The sequence below is a fragment of the Argopecten irradians genome, chromosome 3, assembly GCF_041381155.1.
Source record: "Argopecten irradians isolate NY chromosome 3, Ai_NY, whole genome shotgun sequence".
Taxonomy (NCBI): domain Eukaryota; kingdom Metazoa; phylum Mollusca; class Bivalvia; order Pectinida; family Pectinidae; genus Argopecten; species Argopecten irradians.
The window spans coordinates 17,432,538-17,450,003 of NC_091136.1; the positions used below are offsets into that span (position 1 = coordinate 17,432,538).

The window sequence follows — 17,466 nt, forward strand, 5'->3', positions numbered from 1 at the left end:
TCTTTATTTATAAACAACGTCATAATGGCCATGATTTGGTGTCAGTTATACAGTCATATGCTTCACTTTGCCTTGCTTAGTTTATATAGTAGAAGTGACAAATAGATGTAAATATATATGTTTAAATGGAAAATTCACTAGTTCTTTTACATAACTAAGACGCAAAATATGGCATAAATGTATTGTTTTACATTTCTTATGAAACGTATAACATAAAATATTGACAAATTCCATATAATTGTATAAGCATTTTAATTGATAGCATTGTAATTACATACCGATGATCAATACGATTAAGTAAGTACAATATGTACACTGTACCCGTATCCGAGCCAAATCACCCACGTTAAACAAATGACCTACATAACCACTGTTGAGTTGATACAATGAATTTAGGCAAGACAATTCACCTAATAAGGTAAACTCATTACTGTCAGAGTGATTTGAGCAGTTTTAGACAAAAGTAGCATTACTCTATGAGCAAGGGACAGGGTTCGGTATACAAGATATTCGCACACAATGTGTAATGGCGGACAACTAGCGGGTTTAAACATTTCACACGCATTTTACCAACGTGGTCTTTTCTGGCATATCAAAGTAAAACCGACTGATCTAATTTCCATTAAACTGGGTTTTTTCGATATATGTACAAATTCTATGTTTTCTTAGACTGAATTGTCCCTCTAAATGGAATAATACCTGCATAAATCACTTTCCAATTACTAATAATACTATGAAAATATGAAATGAAATTGTTGACACTAATTTGACTTAATGGTCTGACCGAATGTAAGCATTTCACTGTACTGCCAAACATCTTTTTCAACTCTGTACTTGAAACATATGCATTGAAAGTACTGTAAATTTCAAAGTCTTAACGTATTCAAATTTCTTCTTGGTTCGTGGGTATGAAACTCATGGCACATATATAACTTTAACCTCTAAATAGCGAATAAATGGTACAAAATGTCGCGAAAAGACGTTGGTTTACAATAAAGGCAATGTCTTTTTTATTTGAAGCATAGCAAGCATAGCGATACATGCAAAGGGATGGATAAATTTTTCGCACTTTTCGATACAGACTACTGGTTATAATGTGTCACTTTAGTTTATAAGACTTTTTTTTTTCAAATGCGTATATGAAGGATAGGGATATTCTGCCTGATGGTCACAAAATGTGTAAAACCCCCGAGTCTTACCGAGGGTATTACAACTTTTTGTGATCCCACTGGTAGAATACCCATATCCTTGATATCCACATATGAAATAGTATTTTTATCTCCTACCTCGATGTTTTATTGCAAATTTACAACTGTTTTTTTTGTAGGAACATTTGTGCGCATGGTATTAAATACGTGCGAACGTTTGTTTGAATGTGATCAGTGTTCCATTACTCTGAGACTTAAAAAGACTCAACACTAGACAGCATAGGGTATCCAATGATTTAATAACATGATAATGGCATAATCAATGATAAGTTAAACTATAAATTTTTTTGTTTACACATATAACTCTTTCACCCAGAAAACAAATGAGTGCACGCATATCGTTTTCATTATTTTGAGTTACCTCCCTCCCCTTATAAGCTGAGATAGACTGTAATGTCATTGGATCGTGCACGTTTAAATGCTGTTCACTATTCGTTTTTCTCTCACTCGTATCTCCAACATATCCAATTTCCAAATATTTTATTGAAAGAAGACGTTAAATACCAATAGGATTGGACATCAAACATTATCTACCTTGGCTCCCATCTTCATATACAGGTGACAAAATACAAATAAATTTATTTTAAAACAGATATGTATATACTTGGTGGGTGTAATGAAGGTAAGGGGAGGCTACTCCCTTATATCTAGCGCAAGCATTATAATTCATTTTCATGGACATAAAAAGACTTAAAACAAAAGAAATATGTTTTATGTTTGAAAGTAAATCCCATAATATAACTTACAAAAATTTAAAATGCGTGTAAGATATAATTCATAAGATATATATATACAGAAAGAAATGTAATTATAATGCTTTAAAATATTATGCCGACTTTCATGCCATGTGTCATATTGGATTAAAATGATCTTAAATAAGGACATCATATTTTGTAAAACTCAGATTATGATATATAATGTAATGGGAAAAGGACCCTTTACTTAATATCAATATAACTTTAGATATTACACAATTGTTAGCGTGTAATGAACTTAACATGTCACATTAAGTGTTTTAGCTTCTTAATGTCGTGAAATACAAAAGTATTGCATTACCATTTATTGTCCCGATAAAGAACACATATAAGAGTAGGCATCTTTATCTGTTTATAAACATCGAGTCTTACCCCATTAGCGCATATTTTGATTTTGTCTTGTAGAAATATAGCGTCATTATAAGCTGATAAAACTTCACAGAGTGGCCCAATATCTTGTTATATCAAAATAACGTTACTCTGTATGATATGAATGACAGTTTTGAAAACAGTTCGCACAAACAAATCTTAAGAAAATTTTCTTACAAAAAAAAAGTGAATATTTCATATCGTGTTATAAAAACTCTTGAGTCCCTCATCATTCCCTGTGTTACATAAGCAAATTTCATGCTCACGGTATCCGTTCACTCAACACATGTATGTATGACATATTGTTATCACACGTCATTTCCAAGTCACACAGAACGACTACGTAGATCAATGAAATCTACCACTCATAACGTTTATCGTTTAAAAGAATTGCAAGTTTTTTATTGTACGGAGCGTAAAATTCTTCCAGTGCTTGTCGTGTTTCCAGTAACATAGGTGGCGCATTGATGTCTTCCTTCCGGTCACGACGTGTGTTCTTTGGAGCAGCAGTCGACATTTCGTCTAACAGGCCCTCGGATATGGAAGCTGAAGTAAACAAAGCAAATATATAATAAAATGTTTTTCTTGTATTCTGATAATGTCGGAGAAACACAAGTAAATATGATGGTTATACTAATGTATTATTAATTTGTTCGTCTTGACATTCATGTTAGAATGTAAGATATAACATTTAATGGATGATGTAACCTCATCTTATATATCATCGGTATTCATGCCCTTTAATATCAAACAAACTCAAAAAATATTTAGCATGTAGGTACGAAAATAAGAGAGCTACAAGACAATTAAATTTGAATTTGCTTGCTGTAATGTCAATTGTCAATCAAAAATATATCTTGTTTGTTTTAAAGACGGACATGGAGATACGTGTTACAAGGATGAACGCCTCACAAACACAAAGCAGTCGAGACCTCACCATTCTTGTTGGCTTACAAATCACGAGTTATCACCCCTATACTATACTTTATCCTGTGAAATAACATTATGTTCATATGACTTAAAGTAACAATTCAAGTTAAAAAACATCGAATGGAGATAAAAAGGTATCTAATGAAATAGGTTCATTCGACTCAACACACGTTTGTCGATCAAGTTTACTTTCGGTATAGGTAGTCGAATACAGTCAGAGAGCAAATATGATAAAGGAATATCTCAAGAACGATTCTTGAAATAGCATATTTTATTACATTTTCATATATTGACTGTATTTTTTTTTCATTTTTATTTTTAGATTGGCATTGACAAGTTTATCAAAAGATAGAAATGGAATAAGAAAACTGTAAAATGTTATTATGTTTTTGTTAAAGTAGTGAAATTGGATTTCCCTGTATAAGGCTATAGTTATGTAGTGAAATGGAATCTCCCTGTATAACGTAATAATTGAGTAAGACAACTCGTCCCATAAATGTGCAATACAGTCAATTCGGCAATGGTATTATCATGGGAGTTTTTCATTGGTAGTCAGTCTGAAGTTAAGAGCTGTAGTGAACACCAGGGGTTTAAATAGCCTCTGTCACGTTTGTAGACCTTTATATCATGTATAGGACTCTTGATACATTATACAATACTTACGTAATTCCAGGTATTTGAAGATATCTTGAAGATGGCGTTTTGTGTCAACAGCATAGTCTTCTAACCGGATGAACAAGAACTGGTCTCGTGGAAATTTTTCTAGCCAGTCAGAGATATATATGTAATAAATTCCCAGACGTAGTCGAGCCTGCAAATACAGTTTAATAAAGTTTTGGAAGGAATGACATTGAAAAATATTTCAATTAAATGGCGTCATACATTTGAGGGGTACTGCTTTCATAAATAAATAATTTCGTCTTTGATTTAACGTTCCGAAAGCATTTGTATTAAACATATATCGTAATAGTGGCCTATAAATTGTCAAGATGGCGATGGCTTAACTTTCTGAGTTATAATACCTTTAACATGATCTTCTTTACCAAACATTTTGAGAATTACAAAACTCACATAACAAATGTTCAAATTTCATTTACAAAAATCAAAGAAGAGCTCAAAATGAATTTTGACAGAATTGGCAAAAACAATAATATCGACGTTTATTGTGCAGTGAAATGAGTACATACGCCCAAACAAGAAGTCAATCTGAGTTATACAATTTCATTAAGCATTTTGACAGCTACAATAGTAATTATGGAATAGCTTCTTCTAATCTGTTTTCATCTAAACATGCATAAAACATAAAAAAAACTATTACAGTTTATTAATGCTGGGTCGTTGGAATTGCTTATAAATTAGCAAACATGTTTATCCGGGCGTTTGAATGATTTTCGCAGCTTATGTAATAAGAAATATGGTTTTCAATAGGTCACTGAAGAAATGATAAAAACTCAACCTATTTTACCAGTTATTGCACCTGTAACTGTAACTTTTGAAAAGTTTCGTCTTAACGCGAGAATATTGTACTGAAAGCAAAGTTTCCGGATTAGGCAAGTATAGACATTACATAGACTCCCGTTAATCCAGTACTTTCCTATGTGAACGCAAATATGTTTAAATGAAACTTTTCTTTCGCAAGAAGAAGCCAGATCTAGTTTTAGAACCAGTTACATGTACACCTGTTTATTTACAATAAATTATTAACTAAAATCATTATTGACGTATGTACAATTCTATATGCAGTCAAACTAAAATTTTCATGTATCCTCTAGATTGTACCAATGTTCTCATTATACAGCCTTACCTTTCCGGTAGCCTCTAGATAGTACCTATGCACACACGGCCGGACTCCCCACTTCTGGAAGCAATCTTTGTAGAGGTCTATTGTGGTTGTAACAATATCTTGGAAATCTTGTGGCGATTTATTTTCATAAAAATGGAGATAATCAGAGTAAAGTCTGAAAAAGATACAGAAGATCGTACAGTAAAACGAAACATTTATCAAAGTTTCACGAAATAAGTCTTTTGTTTTCTAAAAATTATCGATATTTACGAAAATATTTAACCAAACCGTTAAAACAACATATATATATATTAATGTGATGTCATTAATTTGTTCTTTGAAAAATAAACATTTATATTCCTGATGAGCCATCATAAAATGGTGAATGTACAAGGAGGAAGGTCGTTGAGTTTTATTTTATATATATTCAACTTTATATGGACACGTACTTTTTTCTTGGTTTATTATTTATAGGTATATTTTAAACCGACATCAATAACAAAATTGTGTAATCCTCAGTCTCTGAAGTGAAACGATCGCCTTTGTTTTGAAATCATTCGAAATAACTAGGCATTGGATCACGATAACAAATTTCATAAATATACATTTCACCGATCTCACTTGGATACGTGGTAAAAATAAAACGCATGCAATGGTATCAACCCTATTTCTCCAGTTAGGTATTTGAATCATGTTGCAAAAGGAGAGAAAAATCATTATTTCTTACCTGTTGACTGGATTTCGTAACATGATTATGAGTTTGGCGCAGGGGTTCATATCATACACAAAGTTACCCGGAGTACGCTGAGGGACAACCATATCTCTGTTTTCCGGGAGCTGCATGTACAGGTCAGTATCCCACACAGTAGACGGGCTGAAGTCCCCTGAAAAAAAAGAGTTGTACAAGTCAGTATTCTAGACAGTAAAGGAACCGAAGTCTCATTAAAAGAAGGTATATATGCCAGTAACACATAGAGTTAATAGATCGAAGTCTACTGAACATATCAGTGTCCTAGACACCGAAGAGACTAAAGTCTTCTGAAAACATACTTATGCAGATCAGCATCCCATGCGGTAAAGGAACCTTGTCGTAATATACTGAAAAAAAATATTATACATGTCAGTATCCCAGAGAGTGAAGTTACAAACAGATACGCATTTGACATGGTGGACGATATGTCCCGGAAGTTGTCTTACCTGTTATCCTGTCCTCACATGACGTATATGGATTTGTACCGGATGTGACGTCAGTTGTGACATTTGCTCGGTAAGGATCGTGGCACCACTTTAGGATTTCCGTTAAGGGTGAAAATACCTTAAGGTACATATTGAATCCTTTATGAAGGTCACGCACATGTTGTACTAAAAGATAAATACAAATCATATAATCTTGCATCATTCATTTTTGCATCAATGTTTTTGGCACAGTTTAGGAAAATTAGGTCAATAATTATAACGTATCTAGATTATATGTCATGTTTGCTTCAAATTTAGTACCATATGAGACATTAACTTGTTGAGGGAGATGAGTATGTTTGCAGTTTTTCTTTATTCCCCGCAATCGCGTTAACCAGTTAGTTATCGATGTTTTCACTGATTGCTATTTTTTTTTTTAGATAATACAATCTTTAAAGATGCTTCATCGCCGACAGAGTATAAACGATAGTCATCATTTAACAATAATTGGTGTTTCATCGTTTGTGTATATGTCTAATAAACATGGGACAAGGAAGTAATAAACACAAAGAATTATAAAATAGTGTCCTTTGCTTTTGGCGCATGCGCAATCAATAATTGATTCCATATAGGACAAAGTGCCAGGATATTATTTCGGAACGCAATAAATCATTTTTAATATTCTTATATTGAAGTAGAATTAGAAGTTTAAACTTTTCAATGGGGTTAATGGCGTAACATAACTAACTTTTTCAACTAAAGAAAAATACTTAATAGTCTGCTCATGTTTTCTATAGAGAAAAAAATGCCATTTGTCAGCGATTAAACATATTTAAACTTCTGATACTCACTAACGCGGTGACCATCGGCATTCATCCGGAGAGGGAAGAAGCGATATCTCGTGATCCAATGGATTTCCTTGAACAATGGAGGTACGTAACCCGGATGTAGTTTTATTCTCTCGAAAAGGTCTGTTGTTCCACACTTAGGAAAGCCGAGCACAAAGAAATAGGGTACACAGCCTAATTCTCCCTTCTCATCACGCCAGCAGGGGTTTCTGAAGACGGATGACCAAAACCATTGCCCAGTCTGTAAATATGACATAAAAAGTGTTAGCTTTGATAGTCTCGAATTCTGAATTCGATTGCTGAAGAATGTGTTATAATAATTATTATAAAAAAAGGTTCGTTTCCGCAAAAAGTCTACACCCTCATTGATAAGAAAGACTGAAAGAGTTCTTATAAAATCTATTGAAGAAAGAAGTTATTTTCTGGTCACGAATCGCAAATAAGTAAATAAGAATTAAGCAATTAATTTCCAGAAATACTTTACCTTCACACATAGATATACTAGTTTAATTATAAATGTTTGCTGTGTTTTTATTTCAGTTACAGTTACACTGCATATATAAAAATATGTCAAAATTCTGGTATCATAGTTCATTTATGTATAGGCAATAATGCCAGTTTACCAGCATGTTTTCGTCGAACACTTTTAGAATATATACTGGTCACTTTGATTGTTTCATCGGACTTGTAAGAAATTAATATTTTAATGAAAATCTTAAGCAATCAGAAATCAACGTTAATGCATAAAAGCTGAATGAAATTGAAAGTGCGGGCATTTCATTAACATTTATATCATTTTACTTATAAATCGGGTGTAGTAAGTTTTTTTTTTGAGACATTTTTATTAGATTCGTAGAAAATAACGTCATAGTTAATAAACTAGATGACATAAAGGCCAATCCTACTCCTAGGAGAAAATAAATTCGCTGCTAGAAACAGATCCCTAATGGTGCTATATATGGAGCATTAACAGTCGTTTTAACATTTGAAAAATACATTTAGCTACCGGCAGTTACCAGTTATACGATATTTAACGATAATTGAGGCATTAGTCAAGCGTAAGTTACGTTTTCCGAGTTCACAAGACAAACGAAAACGTGAATCACCTCGCAATGAGCATGTTCATACAATACATTATGTCTCTTAAAAACAAACAATCACTATAACTTCAGGCGATAATTTGTCATAAACGTAACGTCATACTGTGTATAATGGTGACGTATAGCTACTACATTTAGTTGGAATTGATATCAACCAAAACAGATATTTACTAAAGTGTAATATTATCATAAATATCGTAGGTAATGCCTTTTGTTAGGGTTGATACATGTACCTTAAATTATCAACCAATAAGTATGCGTCAACCGAGGTTATTAGCGGAAAAACATGCCCCTAATACATATAATCGATGGACAATAAAGTCGAACTAATGATACAGGAGAAACAATAAATAATACATTCCACTACCAAGGTTAATATATATTTAAAGGATATGGATAATCATCCTTTTACCATAATTGGAACATATATATGTTGTAAAAATTGGTGAAAAAAAGAAAAGGTTATAAAACATATTGATACTCTTCAGATTTCATCTGTTGATATGGCAAAAATAAGGTTTATTAACCTAGGGAAAGATCATATTAACCGAACCCTTATTATATAGACCTTTTTATTATTCTGGCAAACGCTGATGTCTGAAAGCATAAACTGAGATCGCAGAACAAAGACCGACCGAAGAATTATTATTGGTTAAACCTATAGTCCTAAAAATAAAGAAATAAAACATCTAAATAATATAAGGTTATTAACAGGGCCTGTCAAAACAATGATTAGTACACTCGATCAATCAAACCGTTGAATGATATCGATGCGATGCACAATTAACCTAAGAATCAATCATTTTGACAGCACAAACCTAATGATGCATTATCTCTCTAAAAAACAAATAATTGACAACGCCTGCACTGTTATGAATGACCGGGGCGCATTAAATTACACGTTTGTGAGTATGTGTAACACATATTTGACTTGATCGATAGGAACACAACAAGAGTAGTTCCAGTACAGGAATCAACGACCTGGCACTGTTTAATACTATTGTAAATCGATCGTCGTTGAAGGCAAGAATAGTGGGATGTAGCGTAATTACAAATCGCTCACGAACATTAGCTGAAATAAGGGGTTCTTTAACGTGAAGACATTTATGAGGTATTAGGGATCGTCTGACCTAATTTGTCGGCATGGTGTCAGGAACGTTATCCCTGATACTAAATGTTTAAATCATAGCATCACATGTATGGCAGTTATATGAATGGTATGGTTTTACTATTGAATGAATCGGTAGACGAACTGTTAACTATATATGACATTAAACCATTCTTTTCAACACCTGTGTCATTGCGGCCGTGTAGAAGTTTCGTGTAACGTTTTCCATCAAGCTCTCCATTTTTACATGCGATGAAGCGTACTTGTAATTATGTAAATTAACACCGTTGTAAGCTCAATGGCTGCTAGGCTTTAATATTGCGAAGTGGTGAACGCAGTCCTACTAAATCTAATCAACTCGGACAAGGCGGTAGTTCTAGGAGTTTATACCACAGTCATTTCGTTTTTGGGCGTAAAAGGTGGAGTAGTTATAGGATGTATACTTATAGCCTTCCACCTCTAGGCTAAGATGGTTTAATGGTTAGGATGTGTCAAGTAGCACGATTATGCAACTATGCGGACAATTGATTAATTATCTACTGCAATAAACAAACCATATTTTCGCAAATTAAATCATTTAATTTATATTATCTAAATGCATATTTCATATTTTTTTTGGTATGCAGATGAATACAAACTAAAGCGCTTTAATTATTCGGAGAAAGCATAGGTAGACTATTACTTAATGACAAATCAGATGGTCTGCAAAGTTCGCTAGTAGTTCTAACTGCCTTACACATACACTATCAGCATATTAAGATGCACAGCTAGTGGTTAGTAACATTAATGCGCACGCGGCTTATGGAATGACATTATGTGTTTTAAGGGACACGGTATAATTATTATAATAATACATCCAAGAACAGCAATTATTATAATTAATGATGATGTATGTATTTAGCGTCCGTAATTTATTGCTAACTGTGCACAGGTATATTAGGAGATTCGCGTATCCATGGCGAAGCGCCAGACTTTTGTACATTTTCTGTTTTATTCATATAGTATATAATTGTTTCATGTGGAATTATGAATTACATTACAACTAGAAGATACACCCTAAAGGCTTTCATGTATGTATTATGTCAAAGGTCTTCCGTGTCATCTAAGTAGGCATGCACTATTGGTCAACTTAAACGATATGCGTATAACTTACATAGGTTCTTAACGTTATATTTTATGCAATTCAAAGGTTAGGGGAAACAATTTGAAACTTCAACTGCTGCACCACAAAACAATGATTTCATTCACGAATTTTTTCCCCAAACAGTTCAAATTCATTTTTTAGTTCACAATATATGGATTCATGATCGATAGCATTCTGGTAAAAGTTCACATGCAGATTTGCTTTTTCAACAAGAAAAAAAAAAAAAAAAAAAAAAAATGTTATGCATCGTTTTCATTTCGTAGATATTATATCTGTATTATGAAGTTATATGTTTGATGTTTTCAAGAGGGATTTTTTTAGAGAATTAATACGCCACGCCAATATTCCTGATGTATTGCAGCATTTCATTTTAATGGGATAATACTTACTCAATGTTTACCTGAAAAAATCGTGTTATATAGTTACAGGAACAACTATTTGTAGTACAGTACTTGTATGATGTTGCGGCATGATTAAAAAGATCATTTAATTTCAGTTTTATAATTTTGTCATTTTAAATTTGGTAGCATAACGTTTGAAATAAAAAAAAAAGATAAAAAATACAATCAAAATGGAGATGACAGCGATCGCATTTCCGGTTAAGAGATCTGAGAAAACATAATCAGGATGAAACATGAAGGATATGTCAGATCATAGAAAAATATGACAGGTAACAGACCCCGAACCAAGCATGATCAAACGCTTGGACCTTTACAACATGGCTATAAATGTGTTCTATGTCTGTGCTTTGAGATGCACTGGTAGCTTAAGTGAACTTTGGTCTGAGTATCTCGGTACTACTGAGAGATAACGTCAACACTAAATATGCAAGGAAATGTCTTATTCTAATATGTTACTCCGTGTTAAGGTATTACAACATAATCAACGCCGTTTAAGTTTGATCCAAATTTGTTATTAACAATAATTCGTTATAGAGAACAATACTAATGACGTTCAATATGTTAAGATTTGAGCTCTTTACTTATAAACTGGCGCTTAAATTATTGGCGACTTCAAGAAGAATTAGTCATATGTGGTTAAAGCATCAGAGATTGATTTTTATGGAACTTTAACAGAACATGCAGCGCAAACAATTTGTTAGTGTCAGAATGTACTAAAGTAAGAGTTGTATAGAATTTGTAATGTCTGAGGCACAGTCATCAGAATGGTTGAACTTCTGATTATATAACTTTATAAGTACACTATATATCACTATTCATACATATAAACATTCAATCGGTTGTTGAATATACTTATAGTGACCATAAGTTCCATCCAGTAAGAAAGAAACCAGCCAATCCCCAACTCCCCCCCCCCTCACACTCACCCCCCCCCCTCCAAGAAAGATGAATAATATAAAAAATCACAAATTTTGTGAAGATATAATTTAGTAACATAAGGTGCTTTTGATTCATATATAATACTTGTGGTCACTGTAAATGTGTATTGACTCAATGTTCGTCGTATTGGCAACTGATTGGTTTGAATATACAACTTTCAACCGTGAATTATGCAACTTTCCTTAACTATCGTTTGGTGTCGTGATTAAAGACGAAATATTATTATGAAATTTTTCGTCATCTTTGACATCTTGGCTTCGTTATCCAATAGTAAATTGATTGCGATCAAAATGTTTGGAGGGGAAAAGGCAACAGTGTAACCTATCTAAGCCGGAGGTCACTTTGACCAGCACATTTGACCGGTATAGCCAGGTTTCCAAATGATACAGGTTTTCCTTGTTGTATATTAAGAGGGAAAATGGTATACAATAACGCTGACATGTATATGAAACCGGATTAGGTAAGAATAAGATTAAACAAGCTATGCTGTATTGATATCGTAGCTAATACGAAGAAGTAAAGTGACAAAGTTCTACATAAATGAGCTGGTTGTCCATTTCCGGACAAAAGTTTGAGACGGCAGACTATACTTGAGCTAGTGGTCAACTTTAGTCACACAAACCAGGTGACCAAACACTTTCAGTTTTATGTGTGTGATTTACGTCCATATGTTTTTATCTCGACACTTTGTGTTCACTTAGTATCGCCGTGGACATGTATATAGCTTTGTCCAGTTAAACTAAAATTTATATGCGGATAAAAGCGAATAAAGACGTCACCTGTTTGCGTGATGGCAGTGCACGGCCGGACGTGAATCACAAAAGGAACGGATATCAAATCTGAATGGGAAGGCTTTGAACATGACCTGACAGATCAAAGTACTGAATGTAGCGATATTAAAAAATTATGTAGGTCATACTAGGTCAAACGTCAATATATAAATAAAAGTCAACGACTTTCCTCTTGTCCATTCAACATTTCATGATGGCTCTTCAGTAATATGTTTATTTTGCTTTTATCCGCATATAAGTTTTAGTTTAACTGGAAAAAATAATTATATTCCTGAAGAGCCATCATGAAATGGTGAATGGACAAGAGGAAAGTCGTTGACTTTTATTTTTTATATATTCAACTCTACATGGACACGTACTTTTTTCTTGGTATATGTATAGCTATGCATAGATTGGCCAAAGTTATAAGCTATTTGTGTGAACTTAATTTGTTTTTTTTAGTGCAGCATCATACTTTATTATGTTCTTCAATCAACTAATATTATCAAAGCGCTTTTTAGAATAAAGGGAAGTCGAGAGAAAATTATATGTACATGTTGGCGATTTCTCGTGAGCAACGTTGGACGTTTCAGTTACCTATTTATGTATTTACGTCCTCTAAACAGCTATGGACATTTCAAAGCTTTTTAGATTCTTGAGAATCACCGACAAACGCCAACGTTTAGTATCCGATAAATACAGTTCTATGTAACAAATTTTAACATTACTCTCACATCTAAGACATTGTTGGTTATTGGAAGACTCAATTATAACACTAATGTGGTTGGTTATTTGTATAAATATCATAACTCTCCACACGGCTACAAACCTCTCACTTACCATGAATAACAGCGGAAATATGACAATGAAAAACGTCTGCTGTATCTTATGCAAATTGGTACGCATTCCTACTAATAAATCTTTTAAATAATTTCATTATATTTTTCACTGTTTTGTTTAACTGTACAATAAGACACTTTAATAAACGAGTTAAAACCTAAACCTACGTCGTATGCTTTATTTAGACATGTAAAGAGAAACAAAGGTATGCCATGCCAGTAGTGGAATTTTATATCTAATGTGAAACCATTGGTTTTTTGTTTGGTTAATTTTGTTCTTTTTTTATCATTTCATTTTATTCTATATTTTTAGTTTAGTTTTTGTTTTTCTTATTTTGGCAACACCCGTTTAAATCAAATTTTCTTATAATGTAAGTTACTGAATTATTGTTTTAACTATTTATTATTGAGCCTGGTTTAAAAATCAGAAACCATGTAAATGATACGTAAGATAGATTACATAACTACAGGACAATTCATACGATTCCCACCAACTAATATCATGACACAGTTTACACCATAAGGCATTAGTTGTGTAATTTATTAGAGCTATATGTCCCTTCAAGCTTGAATCTAAATCAAATGTATTGTTTGACCCCAAAGGATTGAGGAAACAATTGGTATCGTTCAGTAAGCGTTCCTCCTTTTGATGACCGCCCTGTATATTTTTTTCATCATATATAAAGAGGCATTAGTTGTAACGAGAAGGCCGTTGGCCGCTGTAATTATTTATGTGACAACTGCTCTCGGCTATTGTCTTTAGCAGTGCACCTTACAGATATTTTACGTTATTTCTTGCTTTGTTTTGGTGATGTGTAAGCGCTACTAAAGCTAAATGTGGCTGATTTGTGTAGTTGGGAGGGTCCAGATTAACAATAATAAACCCAGCGACCGACGACAAGAATATTGCATTTACTTTTCATTGTCGTGAAATAATGTATTGAAATATGGAAGTATAACCGAAGAATGTTAGTCACTAAATTTTTTGGTCATCGTGACGAAGAGCAGGGGGTAAATGATAGTATGTCAGACACTTTAACTATTTTGTCATGCTACTGAGAAATTGATACTGTCAACACATTAGTTATTTCTGAGTTCGTGAAGTTAGCAAAATAGCAAAGAGAAAGTATTTTAGTAGCCACGTTGTATGTTGCTTAACATTTGAGCATTGCATTATCAATTCGACGTTATTAGTAAGATATAATAATTCCCCAAATGCATACTCTGTCTGTTTTACTACAGTTCCCTATACATTTGCAAGTATATATTTAGTGTTTTGTTGGATAATTTAATATTTTGATTCTCACCTTCATTTCCAAACAAGTTTTGTCTAAAGCGACATAATTTAGTGACATCAAGATATAGTTTTATTGCAATATTTGTTTTATTCGTTTAGCAAGTCACAGTTTTAAGCATATGTTCAACAATAGAGCTATAACTAATAACGTTAAATGACTAATTCCATTAGCTAAATACTTTGTTGTGAGTATTTTAGGCTCAAGTATCTTTGTACTACCCAATTGGCCTTTGTTGTCTTTTTATCATGAATATAAATGTTCCATGTTCTCTCGGACATTCCTGTGTCAAAATGTCTACTCTTAATGTAGTTAGATAACTCTTTAGAAAAAAAAAATGAATCGCAATGAATGTTAAGATATATTAGGTATACAAATTATGCTAGGTGCTGCAATTTCTTCCAAACATCTGGTTTTTTTCTGCATGACGAAAATATTTTCAATATAAGGTTCGACATTATTATATTTTTGACCGATTTGCCTTATTTGCCAACAATATATGGAATTATATGCATGTATCTAGCACAATTGCACCAAGAAAAATTGCTATGGCCTAGCATGTATTTGAACAATTTTAAAGTATCAGTGTAATGCGTTTTTATCGTGTACTGAATGATCCTTTGCTTTCATTTACGCGCGAAATTATTTTGTGCACCAAAATTATACAATTTACAGGGACTTACCTTATTTTTCCTTTCGAAGTTGTCTCTGCATTGTTGTACACTAGACCACTCATGTCCCGTATATCGATCCCATAGGCTGGGACTATTGGTATCCTGAACCTCCGTAACATATGTGAGTAAATGAAACATGAATAATAATACACACACAAAGATCAGGGCGATCCAAGTTCGACTCCTTCTAAACAGCTGCATAGCCTTAAACATGGAATTTAATAAACAAACACACATTCCTGTTACTGTATATTTGCCTCTATTAGGTTCTTAGGATACAATAGGTTACCGGCATTGAGGCGATCCATATTTGACTCATTTCAGTAATGTTATTAAAATTAGTACAAGTACTTACTAGTACTATTTCTGTTTCTTGGAATTATATAAAGTTACCATACGCCTTATATCATAACAAAGTTTTAACTGTCATACGTTTTGCATAGTCTACGTAGTCCTCATTTGAAGAACACAATGATTTCATATGGCTCTTGAATCAGAAAACAATTCCTCGTCGATGAAGATCGATGCACTCATGTCATTGCTTGTATGGGTTTATATCTAAACCCTTCAAAATCAACAATTATATACAATTTGCAATGACATGAGAAATGACTGTTAGTAATAGCCGTCAATTTATCACACTAACCGGTACCAATGGCCCAGGGTAGAAATGTTTTCAGGCGTCCTCTGTATGGAAATGTGGTTTTGAGATAGCCCCTAAGAAAATACATTTCACAAAATGCCTATAATAGTGTCGCTTAAATGCGATAGAGTAAAACAGATGTCACTTATCTCAGGTAATTGTGACAACATGATCGTCACAGGAGGGTAACTGTCAATATTTACAAATTGATAATCGTCCGCTGAAACTGATACTTTCAGTTGTGATGCGAAGTCATAGAACAATTAGCAAACAGTTAAGGCAACATCGATGTTATTTTCCCCAACTAAATATATTGTATACGATGATTTTTGTAATGGCTCATACATCTATCAGCACAGACCTGTATAGCCGTCTGTAACGACAAACCTATATCAAATGTAATTTTGTAATATATATCGTCTTTACATACTTTATCCAACGAATCAATGAAAAAGGTTTCAAAATTTTAAATCCAGTTTTACCAATATTGAATAAAGATATTTGGAAGAGTCATAAATTCCAAATAAGAAACTTCCTTAATTTTCACGTCGTGTTTTATGTGTTGAGATTTTTTATGAACGTTGTTAATCGTCACAAATAGGAAAATGACACACCACTGCATCTGTCACCAGTATGAATTATTCCGAAAGGTCCTGACGACAGGCGTGCCTACGACGTTGTTGTATGTAACTCTGGTGTTTGAAGAATTCAAGATGCTCCTCTCACAACAAATGTCAACGCTAACAATTACTTAGGTCCAAATATCAACCGTACACAGTATTGTTGTTTTATAAAGAAAATAGCCGCAGAGCCTAGTAGTATAGGTAAGTCATTGCTATGTATATAGGAGCGAGAGGCCTCCAGGTAAACAATGTAATTGTCTATGACATACCCTATGGCTATTCATCTTCATTCGTCAGTCGGTCAGTTTCCTGTGAACTTTCCCATACATAAACACGTGTTTTAGGATCAAATTGTCCAGGAGCGTTATAACTTAAGGACAAAGACTTTGTTAATGTTGACAGGTTTCATGTATCCACGTAGTAAATATTGATATAAAATATATTCTACAGCGCCTAGCATTGTAGGGTGATTTTTTCACGACTATATTGTTATTTCAATGGGTTCGAGAGAGATATTGGTTTATTTTCTACTTTTGTTGTATTGTAGCATTTTATATATCTTGGTGACTGTACTACATTTACGTAGATTTCTTTTTTAACAATTTTAAACCGAGATCGCCATGTTGAAAGCAACATTAATATATTACATGCAGAATTATTTTTACATCAATTTGTTTAAAATAATAGTTTAGATGGTTTCCACAGAAAGAGTATCATAAACATTACTTATCATTTTAACAATAAGTGATGTTTGGTCATGTATGTATACGTCTATTCAACACTAAGATACATAGAAAATCATTTGTTTTGCTATTATTGTCTGCAAAATCAGTACATGCTTCCATATAAACAACAAAGTAT

The 17,466-nt window shown here is 33.2% G+C and overlaps 1 protein-coding gene across 1 annotated transcript; it reads right to left on the reverse strand.

Moving 5' to 3' along the window:
• Nucleotides 1-1,767: 1,767 nt before the first annotated feature.
• LOC138319943 (carbohydrate sulfotransferase 15-like) lies at nt 1,768-16,757 on the reverse strand. The gene is made up of 7 exons (XM_069263050.1): nt 15,349-16,757; nt 7,073-7,310; nt 6,243-6,407; nt 5,773-5,929; nt 5,067-5,220; nt 3,926-4,073; nt 1,768-2,878 (listed from the first exon to the last, which is right to left on the reverse strand). Exons 1-7 carry the CDS (start codon nt 15,574-15,576, stop codon nt 2,691-2,693), a joined length of 1,278 nt encoding a protein of 425 aa, XP_069119151.1. The 5' UTR covers nt 15,577-16,757; the 3' UTR covers nt 1,768-2,690.
• Between the last annotated feature and the right edge of the window lie 709 nt (nt 16,758-17,466).

Bases quoted from the DNA above. Each gene is read 5' to 3' on its own strand.
- LOC138319943 (XM_069263050.1), bottom strand. From the start codon at position 15,576: ATGTGTGTTTGTTTATTAAATTCCATGTTTAAGGCTATGCAGCTGTTT. The intron at 5,930-6,242 runs GTAAGACAACTT...CTTTTTTTTCAG, and splicing joins ATGTGAGGACAGGATAACAG to GGGACTTCAGCCCGTCTACT. The intron at 4,074-5,066 runs GTAAGGCTGTAT...CTGTATTTGCAG, and splicing joins ATCTAGAGGCTACCGGAAAG to GCTCGACTACGTCTGGGAAT.